This window comes from Macaca mulatta, chromosome 5, assembly GCF_049350105.2.
Source record: "Macaca mulatta isolate MMU2019108-1 chromosome 5, T2T-MMU8v2.0, whole genome shotgun sequence".
Classification (NCBI taxonomy): domain Eukaryota; kingdom Metazoa; phylum Chordata; class Mammalia; order Primates; family Cercopithecidae; genus Macaca; species Macaca mulatta.
This window is the reverse complement of record NC_133410.1, coordinates 60,509,419-60,525,636: the sequence shown is the minus strand read 5'-3', so window position 1 is coordinate 60,525,636 and position 16,218 is coordinate 60,509,419. Positions and strand designations below refer to the sequence as shown.

At 35.9% G+C, this 16,218-nt stretch overlaps 1 protein-coding gene across 5 annotated transcripts in view; it reads left to right on the top strand.

Moving 5' to 3' along the window:
- Positions 1–16,218, top strand: part of LOC114678160 (uncharacterized) — a 150,420-nt gene that overhangs the window by 114,511 nt on the left and 19,691 nt on the right. For 2 of the 5 annotated variants that reach the window (XR_013417910.1, XR_013417911.1), the window contains exon 4: positions 2,090–3,299. Coding sequence is in view for 1 of the 5 variants with exons in the window: in XM_078003493.1 (XP_077859619.1) it covers positions 2,090–2,160 (71 nt within the window). In the remaining 4 variants the exon portion in view is untranslated. Of the gene's footprint in view, positions 1–2,089; positions 5,326–6,651; positions 6,787–7,667; positions 7,852–9,907; positions 9,984–11,643; positions 11,767–16,218 lie in introns of those variants that run through there. The other 3 variants (XR_013417908.1, XM_078003493.1, XR_013417906.1) reach the window with 2 other exon arrangements.

Genomic DNA, 16,218 nt, shown 5'->3' with positions numbered 1-16,218 from the left:
CCCCGCAAAAGGTCCCAACAGGAGTCTGTGGACCCTTCCAGCGGGGACAATAGGATTACTTCTAGGAAGGTCTAATTTAAATTTAAAAGGGTGCAAGTACAAACAGGAGTCATTGATTCAGATTACAGTGGGGAAATTCAAATTGTTGTATCCACTTCTGTTCCCTGGAAAGGAGAGCCAGTAGAGCATATAGCACAGCTCCTGATTGTGCCATATGTGGAAATGGGGAAAAGTGAAATTAAATGAACAGGAGGATTTGGAAGCACAAATAAACAAGGCAAAGCAGCTTATTGGGTGAATCAAATTACTGATAAACATCCTACCTGTGAAATAACTATTCAGGGAAAGAAATTTAAAGGTTTGGTAGACACAGGAGCGGACATTTCAATCATTTCTCTACAGTACTGGCCGTCCATGTGGCCAATTCAACCCACTAAATTTAACATAGTTGGAGTTGGTAAAGCCCCTGGAGTATGTCAAAGTAGTTGTATTTTGCATTGTGGAGGGCCTGATAGACAACCTGGGACTATTCAACCAATTGTAACTTCTGTACCTGTAAATTTATGGGGAAGAGATTTATTACAATGGGGAGCACAAGTTCTAATTCCAGAACAATTATGTAGCCCTCAAAGTCAACATATATTGCATGAAATGGGTTATGTCCCTGGTATGGGACTGGGATAAAATTTGCAGGGTTTGAAGGAACCACTGGAAGAGGAAAGACATAGTTCCTGCCAAGATTTAGGATATCATTTTTGATGGCAGCCATTGTTAAGCCTCCAGAACCTATACCTTTAAAATGGTTAACAGATAAGCCAATTTGGATAGAGCAATGGTAGTTAAGTAAACAGAAACTAGAGGCTTTAGAGGAATTACTTACTGAACAATTAGAAAACGGACACATAGCTCCAACATTTTCCCTTTGGAATTCTCTAGTTTTCGTAATGAAGAAAAAATAAGGTAAATGGAGAATGTTGACAGATCTTAGAGTCATTAATTCGGTTATACAACCTATGGGAGCATTATAGCCAGGATTGCCTTCTCTTGCTGTGATTCCAAAAAATTGGCCTTTAATAGATTTGAAAGACTGTTTCTTTACTATCCCCTTAATTGAGCAAGACTGTGCATGGTTTGCATTTATAATTCCTGCAGTAAACAACCTGCAGCCTGCTAAGCGTTTTCATTGAAAAGTATTGCCACAAGGCATGTTAAACAGTCCAACAATTTGCCAGACTTATGTAGGGCAAGCAATTGAACCTACTTGTAAAAAAATTTCACAGTGTTACATTACTTATATGGATGATATAGTTTGTGTTGCCCCCATTTGAAAACTGTTACTCCAATGTTATGATCACTTGCAAAATTTGATTTCTCATGCTGGTTTAATAATAGCTTCAGACAAAATTCAGAATACTACTCTTTAATACTACTTTGGGACCTTAGTAAATGACATTACCATTGTGCCACAGAAAGCAACCATACACTGGGATCAATTGAAAACATTAAATGACTTTTAAAAATTACTAGGGGACATTAATTGGATATGACCTGCTCTAGGCATTCCTACCTATGCCAGGAGTAATCTATTTTCTATCCTTAGAGGAGATCCTAGTCTCATTAGCCCTTGGCAATTAACAAAAGAAGCTGAGGCAGAGTTACAGCTGATTGAAAAGCAAGTCCATAAAGCTCAAATAAACAGAATAGATACAGAGAAGACTCTAGATTTGCTAATTTTTCCAACTCAGCATTCACCTACTTGTGTTATTGTTCAAGAGCAAGATCTTGTAGAGCAGCTTTTTCTTCTACATACTAATTCACAGACTCTAACTCCTTATTTGGATCAAATTGCTACTATGATAGGTAATGGGATAACTCGGATTGTTAAATTACATGGATATGATTCTGAAAAAATTATTGTCCCTCTCACAAAGGCACAAATACAGCACGCTTTTATAAATAGTCTTACTATTTATATAAATGTGTGCAAAGACAGAAGCAGAACAACTGGTTTGGTGGAGAGCTCTGATAACAAAAATCTGGAAATAGGTAAAAATATCTTTGGTTAGAGGTTATGCTTGTGTTTCTCCAGGACCAAATCAGCAGCCTGTTTGGATACCATCAAGACACCTGAAACCTTATCATAAGCCAGATGCTGAGTAAGAGATTCCTGAAGGATACTGAAGACCCCCCGGTCGCAGCCATGTCGAGACTGACACTGAGGAGGACCCCAGCTGTCACGAGCAACACCTGTCAAACACAGACACCCACTTGGGGACAGATCAAGAAGCTGTCACAGATGGCGGAAGAAAGCCTGAGGAAAGTGGGACAACCAGTCACAATGAGTAATTTAATGGTAGCTATGATAGTGGTGATCACCATTGCCATGAGTATTCCTTCAACAAGGGCTGACACAGAGAACAATTATACTTATTGGGCATATTTATCAATTTTGGCTGGCAATAATGCCTGGATATAATCACTCTATGACACAGTTACATATGCTTTCTAGTCTCAGTATTTACCATAATAAATCTACTCCTGTAATTGAGGCATACCACCCTCGAAAACCTATTTGTAAACAAAATTGAACCTGGTCAGAAAAAATGAATGTCGTTGTTTAGGAAAATTGCATTGCAAAACAGACAGAGGTGCTGCACAGTGATTCCTATGGAATCATTATTAATTGGTCCCCTAAGGGGATGTTTAGCTTGAATTACACCTCTTGGTCTGTGTGCCATGGCTACACTATGTTCAGCTGGTCTGAACAAAGTGGTCAGATAGTAGAAATGATAAGAAATATGGCAAGAGTTCCCATTATCTGGAACCATGGCAGTATAGTGGCACCTCAACCTCAAGTGATATGGCCTGCTGTAGGAGCTAAACATAAGGATTTGTGGAAATTATTAATAGGTCTTAATAAGATCAATATTTGGGAAAGAATGAAAAAGCCTCTAGAAGGACATTCTACAAACTTGTCTTTGGATAGTGCAAAATTAAAAGAACAAATATTTAAAGCATCCCAGGCACACCTGACCTTAATGCTAGGAACTGGAGTACTTGAAGGAGCTGCAGACAGATTAGCAGCTAGTAACCCATTAAAATGGATAAGAACACTTGGAAGCTCTGTGATTTCAATGATGATTGTGCTTTTAATCTGTGTTGTTTGTCTTTGTAAAGAGTGCAGATGCAGATCCCGACTCCTGGGAGAAGTAGCTCACCATGACAAAGCTGCCTTTGCTTTTATCACCTTGCAAAACAAAGAAGGGGTATATGTTGGAAACAGGCCCCCAAATCTGGACGTAAACAGGCCCCAAAACTGGCCATAAACAAAATCTCTGCAGCACTGTGACATGTTCATGATGGCCATGATGCCCACACTGAAGGTTGTGGTTTTACCGGAATGAGGGCAAGGAACACCTGGCCCACCCAGGGTGGAAAACCACTTAAAGGCATTCCTGAACCACAAACAATAGCATGAGTGATCTGTGCCTTAAGGACATGCTCCTGCTGCAGATAACTAGCCAGAGCCCATCCATTTGGGCCCATCCCTTTGTTTCCTGTAAGAGATACTTTTAGTTAATCTACAATCTATAGAAACAATGCTTATCACTGGCTTGCTGTCAAAAATATGTGAGTAAATCTCTGTTCGAGGCTCTCAGCTCTGAAGGCTTTGAGAACCCTGATTTCCCACTCCACATGCTATATTTCTGTGTGTGTGTCTTTAATTCCATAGCGCTGCTGGGTTAGAGTCTCCATGACTAAGCTGATCTCAGCACTATTACATAATAGTATTTATTATGCAGTAGTATTGAGTTTGCTACATTTTCTACTCATGACCCTACCTTGGCTTTCTGTCTCACATGTGGAAAAAATCGAGATTCTGTCAGTCATCCATAGGACATGATATGGTCTGGTCTCCTTACCTCTGACTTTGTTTCCTACTACACTCCCCCTTGGTCACCCTGTTTCAGACATACTGACTTCCTCAATGTTGTTCCAATGCATTTGGCATGCTCCTATCGCAGAGCCTTTGCACTCATTCCCTTTGCCTTGAACACTCTTTCCCTACTATCTATGTGGCATCTACCTTGTCTCTTTCAAGTCTGCTCAAATACAGCATTCTCATTGAAATCTATGGCTTATTTAAAATTGCAATGTCTCTGTTGCCTGCACTCCTAATCTCCTTTAACCTGCTCTAACTTTTTTCCATAGTACTATTCACCTTCTAAAATATTGTATAATTGACTTAACTGTTTACATTAATGTTGTCTGTCTACAATGCTAGAATGTAAATTCCATGAAGGTAGGAGCTTGTGTCTTTTCTTAATAGGCAGTCAGTGCTGGTTGTGCATCTCTAATCAGAAAAGCCAAAATCTTATGTACTCCAAAAGTTTTGAGTGCCACCAACATGATGCTACAAGTGGAAAATTCCATGCCTGACCTCATGTGATTTGTCACAGTCAAAACTTTGTGTAATCACACAATTATTTTTTAAAATTGCATAAAATTACCTTCAAGCTATGTGTATAAGGTGTATATGAAACATAAATTAGTTTCATGTGTAGACTTGGATCCTATTCTCAAGATTTCTCATTATACATATGCATATATTCCAAAATCTGAAAAAATCTGAAGTTTAAAATACTTCTGGTCCCAAGTATTAATATTTCAGATAAGGGATACTCAACTGGTATTATTTGTTGAATGAATGAATAAATAAATAAAGTTGTGAAACGACTTGAAAAAGTTATTTCATTTATGTAGTATTGAGAATTTGTATTTATAGTACTCAGATTATTAAGACTACATGTGAATACTTGCTCATTTATAGATAAATAACATATACTTTAAAATGATAAAATATGTTTATGAAGTTTGGAATAACATTAAAGGTTACTAAAAATAAATAGGACTATTATTGTGACTTGATTATCACAGTTAGCTCTTACATTATAAGAAAGTCCTTACTGTCCATACATGATTATTAAAACCAAGTTTTTGAAATCTGTTTTTTTTTTTTAAAAGGACTCTCTAGTTTACCTCCTTATAGCGAGATAGAAGTGCTTGATGTTTTCAGGACTATTTTGCACACCATAAATTTCTCAAACTCTGTTTTGTTTGAGAACCTACATGGTTCTGTGAATTTCATTAAAGCTAAAGTGGTCATTACTTAGAAAAGGAAATTTTAAACTTATTTTGAACCTGTTCTTTGGTTATTGATCTAAGATGTTATTTTAAAAACATTTCTAACATCAGTATGTAAACATATTGTATTTTACAGATTTAGACCCTAATAGAGACACAGATAAAAGCAGTTTTCTATTGGTATATGTTTATTTTATAGATTCAAATTAAAATAATTAATAATATGGTTAATCATGAAGACCAATAAAGTCATGTGATTGAAATTCATGAATGACAGTTGCAGTGCTTTTCTCAGCCTGCTTCTCAGTTTATGTCTGGAAGGGCTTTGGTTGAAAGACAACAAGAAAAATAGTTGGAATGGTTCTATTAAAAATGACAATAGTTCAAAACAAAACTAAAGCAACCTGAGAATAACATGATTAGTAGGAATAGTAGGATAATTTTATTTCATAACTACCTCACCAACAACATCTAACAACCATTTATATTATTATTATTATTTTTGAGACAGGGTCTTGCTCTATCACCCAGGCTGGATGATAGATCATCCAGTGGCACGATCACTGCTTACTGCAGCCTCAGTCTCACGGGCTCAAGTCATCCTCCCACCTCAACCCCCCAAGTAGCTGAGACTACAGATATGCACCATAATGCCCAGATAATTTCTAATTTTTTTGTAGAGATGGGGTCTCCCCATGTTGCCCAGGCTGGTCTCAAACTCCTGGGCTCAAAATCCTCCCACCTCGGCCTCCCAAAGTGCTGGGATTACAGGCATGAGCCACCACACCCAGCCCATTTATATCATTTATCATAAATATGTCAGACAAGAAACAATTCAAATATATAGTAAGTGATAAAACTATGATGGTTTCATGTGCTATTTGTTGGAAGTTCACTTGTCTTGGCACATATGGTTGTTATAATTTGATAAAAGCATGTCCTAGGCAGATATGCTTAAAACTTGATTGACATTTACTAGAGTATGGCACATGCATTTTTCTGAGTACCAATTTATATCTTCCCTTTCCCCAAATCCCTCAACTAGGACTCACAAAATTCTTTTTTTTTTTTTTTTTTTTTTTGAGACGGAGTCTCGCTCTGTCACCCAGGCTGCAGTGCAGTGGCCGGATCTCAGCTCACTGCAAGCTCCGCCTCCCGGGTTCACGCCATTCTCCTGCCTCAGCCTCCCGAGTAGCTGGGACTACAGGCGCCCGCCACCTCGCCCGGCTAGTTTTTTGTATTTTTTAGTAGAGACGGGGTTTCACCGTGTTAGCCAGGATGGTCTCGATCTCCTGACGTCGTGATCCACCCGTCTCGGCCTCCCAAAGTGCTGGGATTACAGGCTTGAGCCACCGCGCCCGGCCTACACAAAATTCTTAAACTTGTAACTTGAGGATATTTTTTTTTCCCACCCAGTATACTACTACTGGAAAGGGTGAGGGTGAGAGGGTGGTGTGGAAATATGATTTGGATCCATAATTGAGGAGCAAATTTCCCCACCTCTAGGAGGTGAACTACTCATGTCTGGAGAAGAGGGAAGAGTAGGAATGACACAAGTCACCACCTGCCCTTTCCTCACAACCAACCAAAGCAATGACTTCCATCCCCTGATGCAACACTAAGAAGCTGCATGGGACCTGAGTGAGTTTCAGTTTGAAATTGTCTACCCACCTGGGACAGCAGAAGAATAGAACAACTCTTTTATTTAATTATTTAATTTTTTTATTAGGAAAAGGGTACATATTTGTAGAGATTAAGGTAATGAACCCCTATGTACCTAGAACAAATATTTTAAATATAATTGTACATAGTTGGATATGCTCAGTTCAAAATTTTAGAAAAACACATTTTATAACGTTCAACTTTCCTAAGCACCGACATTTTCAAGAAATTCAAATGTATGTATAGATATTTTCCTAGATTTATTAAAAACTGAGCTTCCTTGGCCATAGAAGTTAATGTTTTCATTATCTCTGAAGTCTCCAACTTGGGTATGTATACACACACATGTTTATTATATGTGTATTATAATACATATAATTGAGGTGGAACATACATACGTATTTATACATGTGTATATATATGTATGCATACATGGAGTTTAAGCTATATATACTTTTAAAGAAGTAGAGCAAATCAAATATTTGCAGATATCTGAAGCACCCCAAGGTTCCGCAGAACATACCTTGAAAAACACTATTCTAGGTACTGGGTGCTATGGCGATGAATAAGATATGATGTAGCCTCAGAGAACCACATGATCTCAGAGCCACTGTTCAATAAAATGTACATCAATGTAGCTCATTGGCTGGTTTCCAACTAGAATAAAAATTGTTGCTTGTGCAAGCAGTAAATTTTCTTTTGTTTTTCCTCAATTTCTTTAACATCATTTCTATCACTCTTCAGTGCTTGTAGAATGAAAAATATCATGTGCAATGATTGAGATTTAATGTTGAATTTTAAAAGTGCAAAGATAGAAGTAATTTGTGAAGGATGATGCTGAAGTTTCTTATTCTATTCAGTCACTGTAACCAGTGTGATTCAAGATTGGTTGATGTATGGACCATGGCCAGCAGCAGCTTTTATCAAAAGTAGAAGACCAGAAATTTTCATCCCTGTCAATTATATAGGAAGGAATCTAAAATATGTGATTTTGGACACCATCTTTCCTAATATGAGACATACTTTCCTAGGACTCATACAATGGTAAAATAAAACTTACCAGTTCTTAGATTCACAAAAACTACTTTATGTCTTAAATATTTGTTCAGTTTTAATTTCAATTATATTTGAATGAATAATACATTAACATGATTTGTATTATTCAACGAAAGGTATATATTCCATAGTCATCCATCTCTCTTTCCAGGAGTTAACCAGTATTATATTTTCTTGTGCATACTTCCAGGTACCTTTTTTAAAAAAATTGGGAACCAGTCAATATTTATATGTCCTTCCCAACATGCCTTCTTTTTGCTTTTTTACCTAAGTGGTAGTGTACTATATACTCTGTTCTGTATTTTGCTTTTTTTTTTTTCCTGAACAATATATCTTAGAGACTATTTCACATGAATTTATAAGGAGTATTCTCTCTTTTTTTTTTTTTTTTTTCCTACAGGGCATAGTATTACATTGAATTGATATATTGTGAATGACATTTAGATGATTGAAAGATCATTTTAAAATCAGGAGCAGGTAATTCTCAGTGTGGAATGTAGTAAGAATACAAAAAAGAAAAAAAAAATACTAAGAGATGTCTCATTATCCCGCTGATGATTTTAGGCATAGGAAAGATTGAAATCTACTCCCCTAGAACAATAGGGGGATCAAATATGTGATCACATTCATCTGGTGGGTACAAAATGGCAAATAAATACTGGTTATTTTCCATTGGTACTCCCTGCCTGCCTGGCTAGATATTTTAAAATCCCACTGAATATCAAACTTAGAATTAAATAGGTCAGTGAGAGGAATTCTCTTCATGCAAGTGAGGAAAACACGCATATTAAAAAAGGGAAAGTTAGTAACTTTTGTAGTTTGTCTGGAAGTAAATGCCAGAGGTCTGTTTGAAATAAAGGAAATGTGGCAACTTTGTTGAGAGTACATGAAAATACTGGGACCAAGAGGGGAAAAGGCCGAAGGAAGGCATGCCTGTTTCAGATGAGTTCTTTCTTTTTTTTTTTTTTTAGTGAGGGGGAGCTGCTGGCATGAGCCCTTAAACTTGGTTATATGTGACCTCTACTCCCTGTGGTTAGAATTTCATGGCCAGAGTCAACAAGCTGTGGATGAGATTGTTAAACTTTTGTAGTAGAGCAGAGTAGACAAACATGCCTGGGTGAGTTCTCTGGGATAAGACACGTTGTGACGATTCTAGATGATTTTTCCATGTGACATTGGACTTAGTGATTAAACTGTTGCCAAAGAGACTATTACCTCCTCATAGGTTGGGCCGCTGTGCCTGAGACCTGTCCAGAACACTATGTTCTTGTCAGAAGGCAGTCCAAGAAGCACAGTATGAGGGTCAAAATGAGAGTGACTCTGTAGGACTTCTTTTATTTTTTGATTTGGAGCTTACCTAAAGAGAAGTGATTAGCATTTAGCTTCTCCAATCTGCCAAGTATGTAAAGTTCTAAGTTTTACTGCTGTGGAGTACTTTCTTGTCTTTTTTCCAGTATTCTTGAATTTAATTTTATTATTCCATAGGATTCTATAGTGTACTATCCATACAGCATACTATCCTGTGTGGATATCTCAAATCTTGTGTGGTTAAACATGCAAAAATTCAACCTTCTGTATCTAATATAACATTCTATGAGGACCATACTTGGTTATACTCAGATATACTAGCAGATGAATTTACCAAATAGGGTTATCCTACCCCCACTTCAGACCCATAAGCTGGCATATGAGTTTAGTGCACAGGCCTCTCGTTCATTCAGTAAGATGTGATTATAAATTTTCAAGACACGATGCTATAGATCCTAAAAGAACTCTCTCATTACCATGCAATTGTTTGTTTCTGCTCCACAGGGGCCACTGCATAATACTGATGATGGGTACTTTGTGAGGGAGTCTTCCTAAGAGTTCCAAATGGGGAGCAGTACAAAGCTGTTTTTGGTTTTCTCCTCAACCTATCTGATTTTCCATCTTACATCTTATTTATCTGTTTGGGGATAATAGATCTCAGAGTGACATTAGCAATGTATTCATTCTATTGTCATTCCTTTTGATTTTCTCTTTTGCTTCTTCTATTCTTCCTCAGGAAAGGCTCTCCCATTTTATTCCTGGAAAGAACTGAATGGCCTCATTCTCATTCAGAGTTCTATCTGATTTATAAGGTCTGTAAAAAAAAAAAAAAAAAAAAAAAAGACACTTTAGGTTGAGACCATTTAAATTATGCTTTGATATGTAGATGAACAAGATTACGGAGTAAAACCTTTCAGCAAAAATTTATCAAGATTATTGTGTCACTTGAAAATTTGATAATGTTAGATGAATATTAACATTTCTTTCTCTTTGCATTTCTGCTATACCAATTTTATTCCTCCCCAAAGGATTGAATAGGGAGAAGATCATATACAAGGAATCAAAACAGAAAAAAAAAATTTTAATTATTCTTGTTAAATATATATATGTTTTAATGTTCATGTCTATTTATCTGCCTTTGCCTTCCTGCCTTCAGTAAATTGGCTTTCTTTCCTATCATTTACTTCTTTTGTATCATACTACTCTTCACCCAGTCTTTATGGATATTACTTCTTTTATCTCATCTAACTCATGCCATCTCTACATTCCTCATGTCATCGTATCTATTCCCTTTTCCCATTAGCATGATTGAATCCTCACTCTTCTCATCCCAAGCCTATTTCTTATCTATTTTATATGTCTCCTTGCCGTAAGCAAAACCTGACTCTTCTGTTCATTACTGAGCACTTATTAAACATCAATTATGTATAATCGTCTCCTTTTGGAACCTTGTATTCCACCAATCTGCTGACTTTTCACTTCCTTAAAAGAGCCTGTCATGCAAGTTGATCGAGTGATTCAGATTACGAAAGACTCTCATTTCTAGGCTGCTTCCCTTTCTGTATTGAGCACAGGGTCCAGAACTTTATTAGAGTTTGGATTTTATTTTATATGCAATGGAGAACCATTATGAATTTTTGAGTGGAATGTGGGTGATGAATGCATATAATATTATAGGAAGATATTCTGGGAGTAACGTACAGAATTGCTTGTTTGAATTACGTGTATCCATTAATACATTACCACAGTAAAACAGAAATGAGAAAAAGAGGAGAGAAAATAGACCAAAAGAAAAAAACTAAATGACTTTTTAAAAATATGGGTATAATTAACTTTATTTGCCTATTGATGTTGTATATTGACTGATAGTAATCATTAAAGACAAACTGACATCAAGCTCAATAAATTTAAACTTTTGGCAATTTTCTTCATTTAAACAGTACTACTATATCAACCAAATCAACACCAATTCAACCAACTAAATGATTTCTTGACTGAGTCAACAGGAGACAAAGCAGCCTTTGGGTAAAAGCTAAAAATAAGAGTTGTCAGCAAATAAGAAAGTGAACGGTTGGTTCAAGAAGATAAGGAACTAGAATAATGGAATTTTGTTCAGATCAACATAAAAGAGGCTAATCAAATACCATCAAATGTGTCCTTTCATATGCATGGAACATGTAGCAAATTCAATCCCCTATTGGGATTGAATATGGTGACTTGAAAAGTTTCAGTTTCAGAGCAGTGATGGGGATAGTAATAATGTGGAATGAATTGAAAAAGAAAGTAGTTGTCAAATGGATGTCAGCATCAGATAACTGTGTGTACTGTACCTGTGGATTAGACAGATTCTTTGTTTAAACCCTCATTAAAGGAAAAAAAGATAACTAAATGCTGTTAGAGTTTAACGTGCTATTTATTTTCTCTTTAGTATTCCTTTTTTAAAGTTTTTTTTTTTTTTCTTTTTTTCTTTAGAGATGGTGTCTCACTCTGTCACCAGGCTGGAATGCAGTGGCATAATCATAGCTCACTGCAGCCTCAGGCTCCTGGGCTCAAGTGATCCTCCTGCCTCAACTTCCTGAGTAGCTGGGACCACAGGTGTGTACCATCATACCCAGCTAATTTTCAAAATTATTATTTTCTGTAGAGATGGGGTCTTGCTATGATGTCCAAGCTTGTCTCAAACTGCTGGGATCAATTGATCCTCCCACCTTGGCCTCTCAAAATGCTAAGATTACAGGTGGGAGCCACTGCATCTGGCCTCTCTTTAGGATTTTTATTCCAAGGTAAATAGTAGTGATCATAGCTCAATAATATTATTAATATTCTGAACATTATCAATGTTTATAGGAAATTAATTCTATTTAATTAACTGATTTAAACTTTCTTTGCCTTAGTTTATTAAGGAGTTACATTTTCATTATAAAAATATGCCTTTGATATTTTAATGAAATTTAACAGAAAAACAGAATTACACTACCAGAAATTTGTTTAAGTACTCCTCTGCATTTCAATCAAGGATATCATAAAGCAAAAATGAAGTTTTATTATATTTATGATATTATAATAAGATATTTTAACATTAATTTCAAATAGGTGTGACTCAAGGTCATATAGGATCATTCTTTTTAAGAATAAAATGGAAAGATATAAAACATGTCTTTTATATATAAGGTAGGTGAGAAAAAAGATAGAAAATATGAGGTTTTTTTAGTCCAGAGATTATTTGGTTTGGTCTGTACTATTCCATTCAATTTTTTACCCGTCAAATTTTCCATTCATGGGACAACACCTATTAAACAGCATTTGTGTATGTCCAAGGGTTTGTTTAACTTAAAGAGATACAAAATATACACGTTTTCCAAACAAAAATGGCTGGTTCAAAGTTCTATGACCAGTGACATGTAAACTGAAGCAATCAGTGCACGTCTGGATGCTCTGTTAAAATTTCAAAGGTTACCATGCGTGGGCTTTAGAATTTGTTTAGAGAAGTAGTGATAACCTTGACTCTCTTTCAGCAGAAGTACAAGTTTATTAATGTAAGACTCAGTACTACTATTCACAGTTTAATCATTTATGTTTTTACCTTAAGGTTCAAGTAGTTACGTATTTCCACTACAGGTTACTTGATTCTTAAAACTAGGTGACTATATTTTATGTTTGCTTTTACCCCATGCTCCATTATTTTAAGTTGTTCTTTTTGGAGTTTAATTTTAATTAAGCTTATTCAACTCAATGTGAGATGGTCGAATGCAGCTAATAGGATGTTTAACAGTCTCTGTAGAAAGAGGATTGGGCTTGTGACTTGATTGCCAAACTCAAGTTTAGGGTTTTTCTTGTTTAATTTCTTAATTGCTGAAAGAGAAATAGACCTTAATTTTTTACATAAACCAGATACTTCCCTTTGAATTGAAGAAATCTCTTGTGCATTGGTTAAAGAAGTTTAATCTTTCAATGAAAACATATCAAAGATAATTGGTTGAGGTCGAATCTCATCAAAACTCATGTAACAGGTGCTTAATATGCAAGAACATTTACTCAATGAGCACCTCCTACTGCTTATTCAGATTTCCTCTTTCCCATTTTTAATGTGATACGTTCTCAGTTTTCTTTTAAGGTTTCTAAAAGATAGATCTGCATTTCTACTTTATAATATATATAACCAAACCACAATTGTTACTATCTCTTGATTTAATCATCCTTTTACCTGCCATAAAAATAATTTTGTTTTGTAGATGTTGCTCTGAAAATATTTTGTTTGACATCTATATTTAACATACATATTTACTGGTTATTTTGGCAGAAGTTGGTAAATCTTCCTACTCTTCCCTAGGTTATCTATTTTAGATATTTTAAATGAAGACTAGGATAATAGACAGCTAGTAATTCCCAACTCAGAAGAATTAGGTTTTTGTCCTGACTCTGCCACTCACTAGCATTTTAATCTAGGACAAGTTTGTTCTTGTCTCTGGACTTTCCTCATTGCCTTCCAGTGCTGTTAGAAGAATTGTATTTGACATTATACAAGGAATATTGTTGCATTAACATATAGCAATATTATAATCATTGTAAGTTCCTGAAATAAAAGACTCGTGCCTGTTTAATTAAATTATGTGGATCCTATTTTGAGCTAAAAATACTCATGATCTAACAAATGATTTATTTTTTGTTTGTGAGTTTAAATAGCAAGACTTAAAATGTAAAAAATGAAATAATAATCAGTCATGTTTGTAACTAAAGATAATATTGAACAGAATAAAATTAAATAAAATATCAGTTTGTTTCAGATAATTCAGGTAGTGATTTGTCATGTAGAGGATCTAATAATTTGGTTCTGAAGGCAGCAAAATGACCAATAAAATAATAGGGGTAACATTTCTCTTTATTAAGTATATTTATTTTGATTTAGGAAGACAAAGCAGAAGAAAATTGACTGTCTAAAAATGAATTTTATATATTTTATATTATTATTATTATTATTATTATTATTGCTTGAGACAGGGTCTTGCTCTGTCACCCAGATTGGAGTGCAGTGGCATGATCATGACTCATGGCAGCCTTGATCTCCTGGGTTCAAGTGATCCTCCTGCCTTAAACTCTTGAGTAGCTGGCCCTACAGACACACACCACCACGCTCAGCTAATTTTGTAATTTTTTTTTTTGACTGGCTCTTGCCATGTTATCCCAGCTGGTCGTGAACTCCTGAGTTTAAGTTATCCTCCTGCCTCAGCTTCCCAAAGTGCTGGGATTACAGACATGAACCACCGCACCTGGCCATGTTTTTTTTTATATTATTAATTCAGCAAACACTTGTTGAATATCTACTCACTCATTTAAAAAATACTTATTGTATACTCAGTATTCTACCCATTTGGGATACAGTGACAATCAAGACAGGCAAAGTACCAAACCACAAGAAGCCTACAGTCTAGAGTAAGAGGTGTTTTATAATTAAGGGCGGGGAGCTGGATCCAATGAAGGCCTTCAAAAGGTAGGATGAAAATTTAAATAAAATTCAGACTCTAGTAAGAAGACGGGCCAAGAAGTCTGAATTCTTCATTGGACCTCCATTTTCAAGATATAATAGCAAATATTATAATGTTGAACAGAATTTCAGGGTTACAATGTTATTTTTTTCCAAAGATAGGTTACTTTTGATGACATTATCAATTAAATTAGCAATGCCAGGAGTCTTGAGTCACATTTGTTTATAGATCTTTGACAACAACATGTTTGTTCAGCCCTGCCCCATGCTCTTGTTTAATGTGTAGGGAAGCTGGAAGAGTTCTATGAGTCTAACATAATTAGTTGTCCATAATGAATAAACTACATGGACTTTGTGAATCTTATGCATGCAGCAGAGTAGAGTGGTTAAGAGCATGAATTTTAAAGCCAAACTGCCTGGGTTTGCATCCTGACCCTATTCATTATTTACTAGGTGTGCACCCTTGAACAAATTAAACTACTTAGCCTGATCCTTCAGGCTCCTCATCTGCTAAATAAGCATAATAATAGTACCTACCTCGGTTGTGACGATTAAATACATGCATATGTGTAAAGTGTTAGAAACGGGCCTGTTCCATCATAAGTGCTATTTAGGTGTTTCTTTCAGGGACTAAGGCTCATTTTCCTTGCCTTATGTTACCCAGTTTTGACTCTTAGGAACTGGTTAGGTTTTAGAGATGGAGGGAAAAATCCATACTTTACAATAGTTTCAGAGGAATCAAAATTGTGGAAAGCACCTTATAAATCATGTGGTCTAGTCCCTTCATTTTATACATGAGAAAATTGAGATCCAATACATTGAGTTACATGTCTAACATGAATTTAAATAGTCTCCCATTAGGCAGGTAAATTCAATGTAGCTTAACAGTGTTGGTCACCGTAATTCAGCTGCGATCATGAAATATCCAGATTATTTGAGCCACCTTGGATTATAAAGACCCACTAAATTAAACCGAGATCTACGATCTTCAGTGTACTCAAGGCTACAAATGGGATAAGAAAACTCAAGTAAAATTCAAGCTTCCTGATTTTAATTTATGATCATAATGTACTGTACTGAGGGAAGCACATATAAAAGATACGTGGTAACAGTTGTGTTGTATTAAGGGAGAGCATGTCTATAAAAGTATTTTTTCCTAAGGTTTTATTATCTGTTAGCTCTTTGTTGGTGTCAGCTGAGTTTCTTTTTGATCTCAGACAATGAGTTTACTCTTATGTCACTCTCTTATGTTCAATGACATATCTGTGATGACAGATAAAGACCTGTCTTTAAAGATGCATGCACAAGTGTGACTGTATGTTTTGTAAGTAAAGCAGTTATGCAAGAATGTAACTTTTTTTTTATTTTTTGAGACAGGTTCTCACTCTGTTGCCTAGGCCGGAGTGCAGTGGTGCAATCTTGGCTCTCAACCTCTGCCTCCTAGGTTCAAGTGAATCTCGTGCCTCAGCCTCCTGAGTATCTGGGATTACAGGCATGTGCTATCACACCCGGTTAATTTTTGTATTTTAATAGAGATGGGTTTCACCATGTTGGCCAGGCTGGTC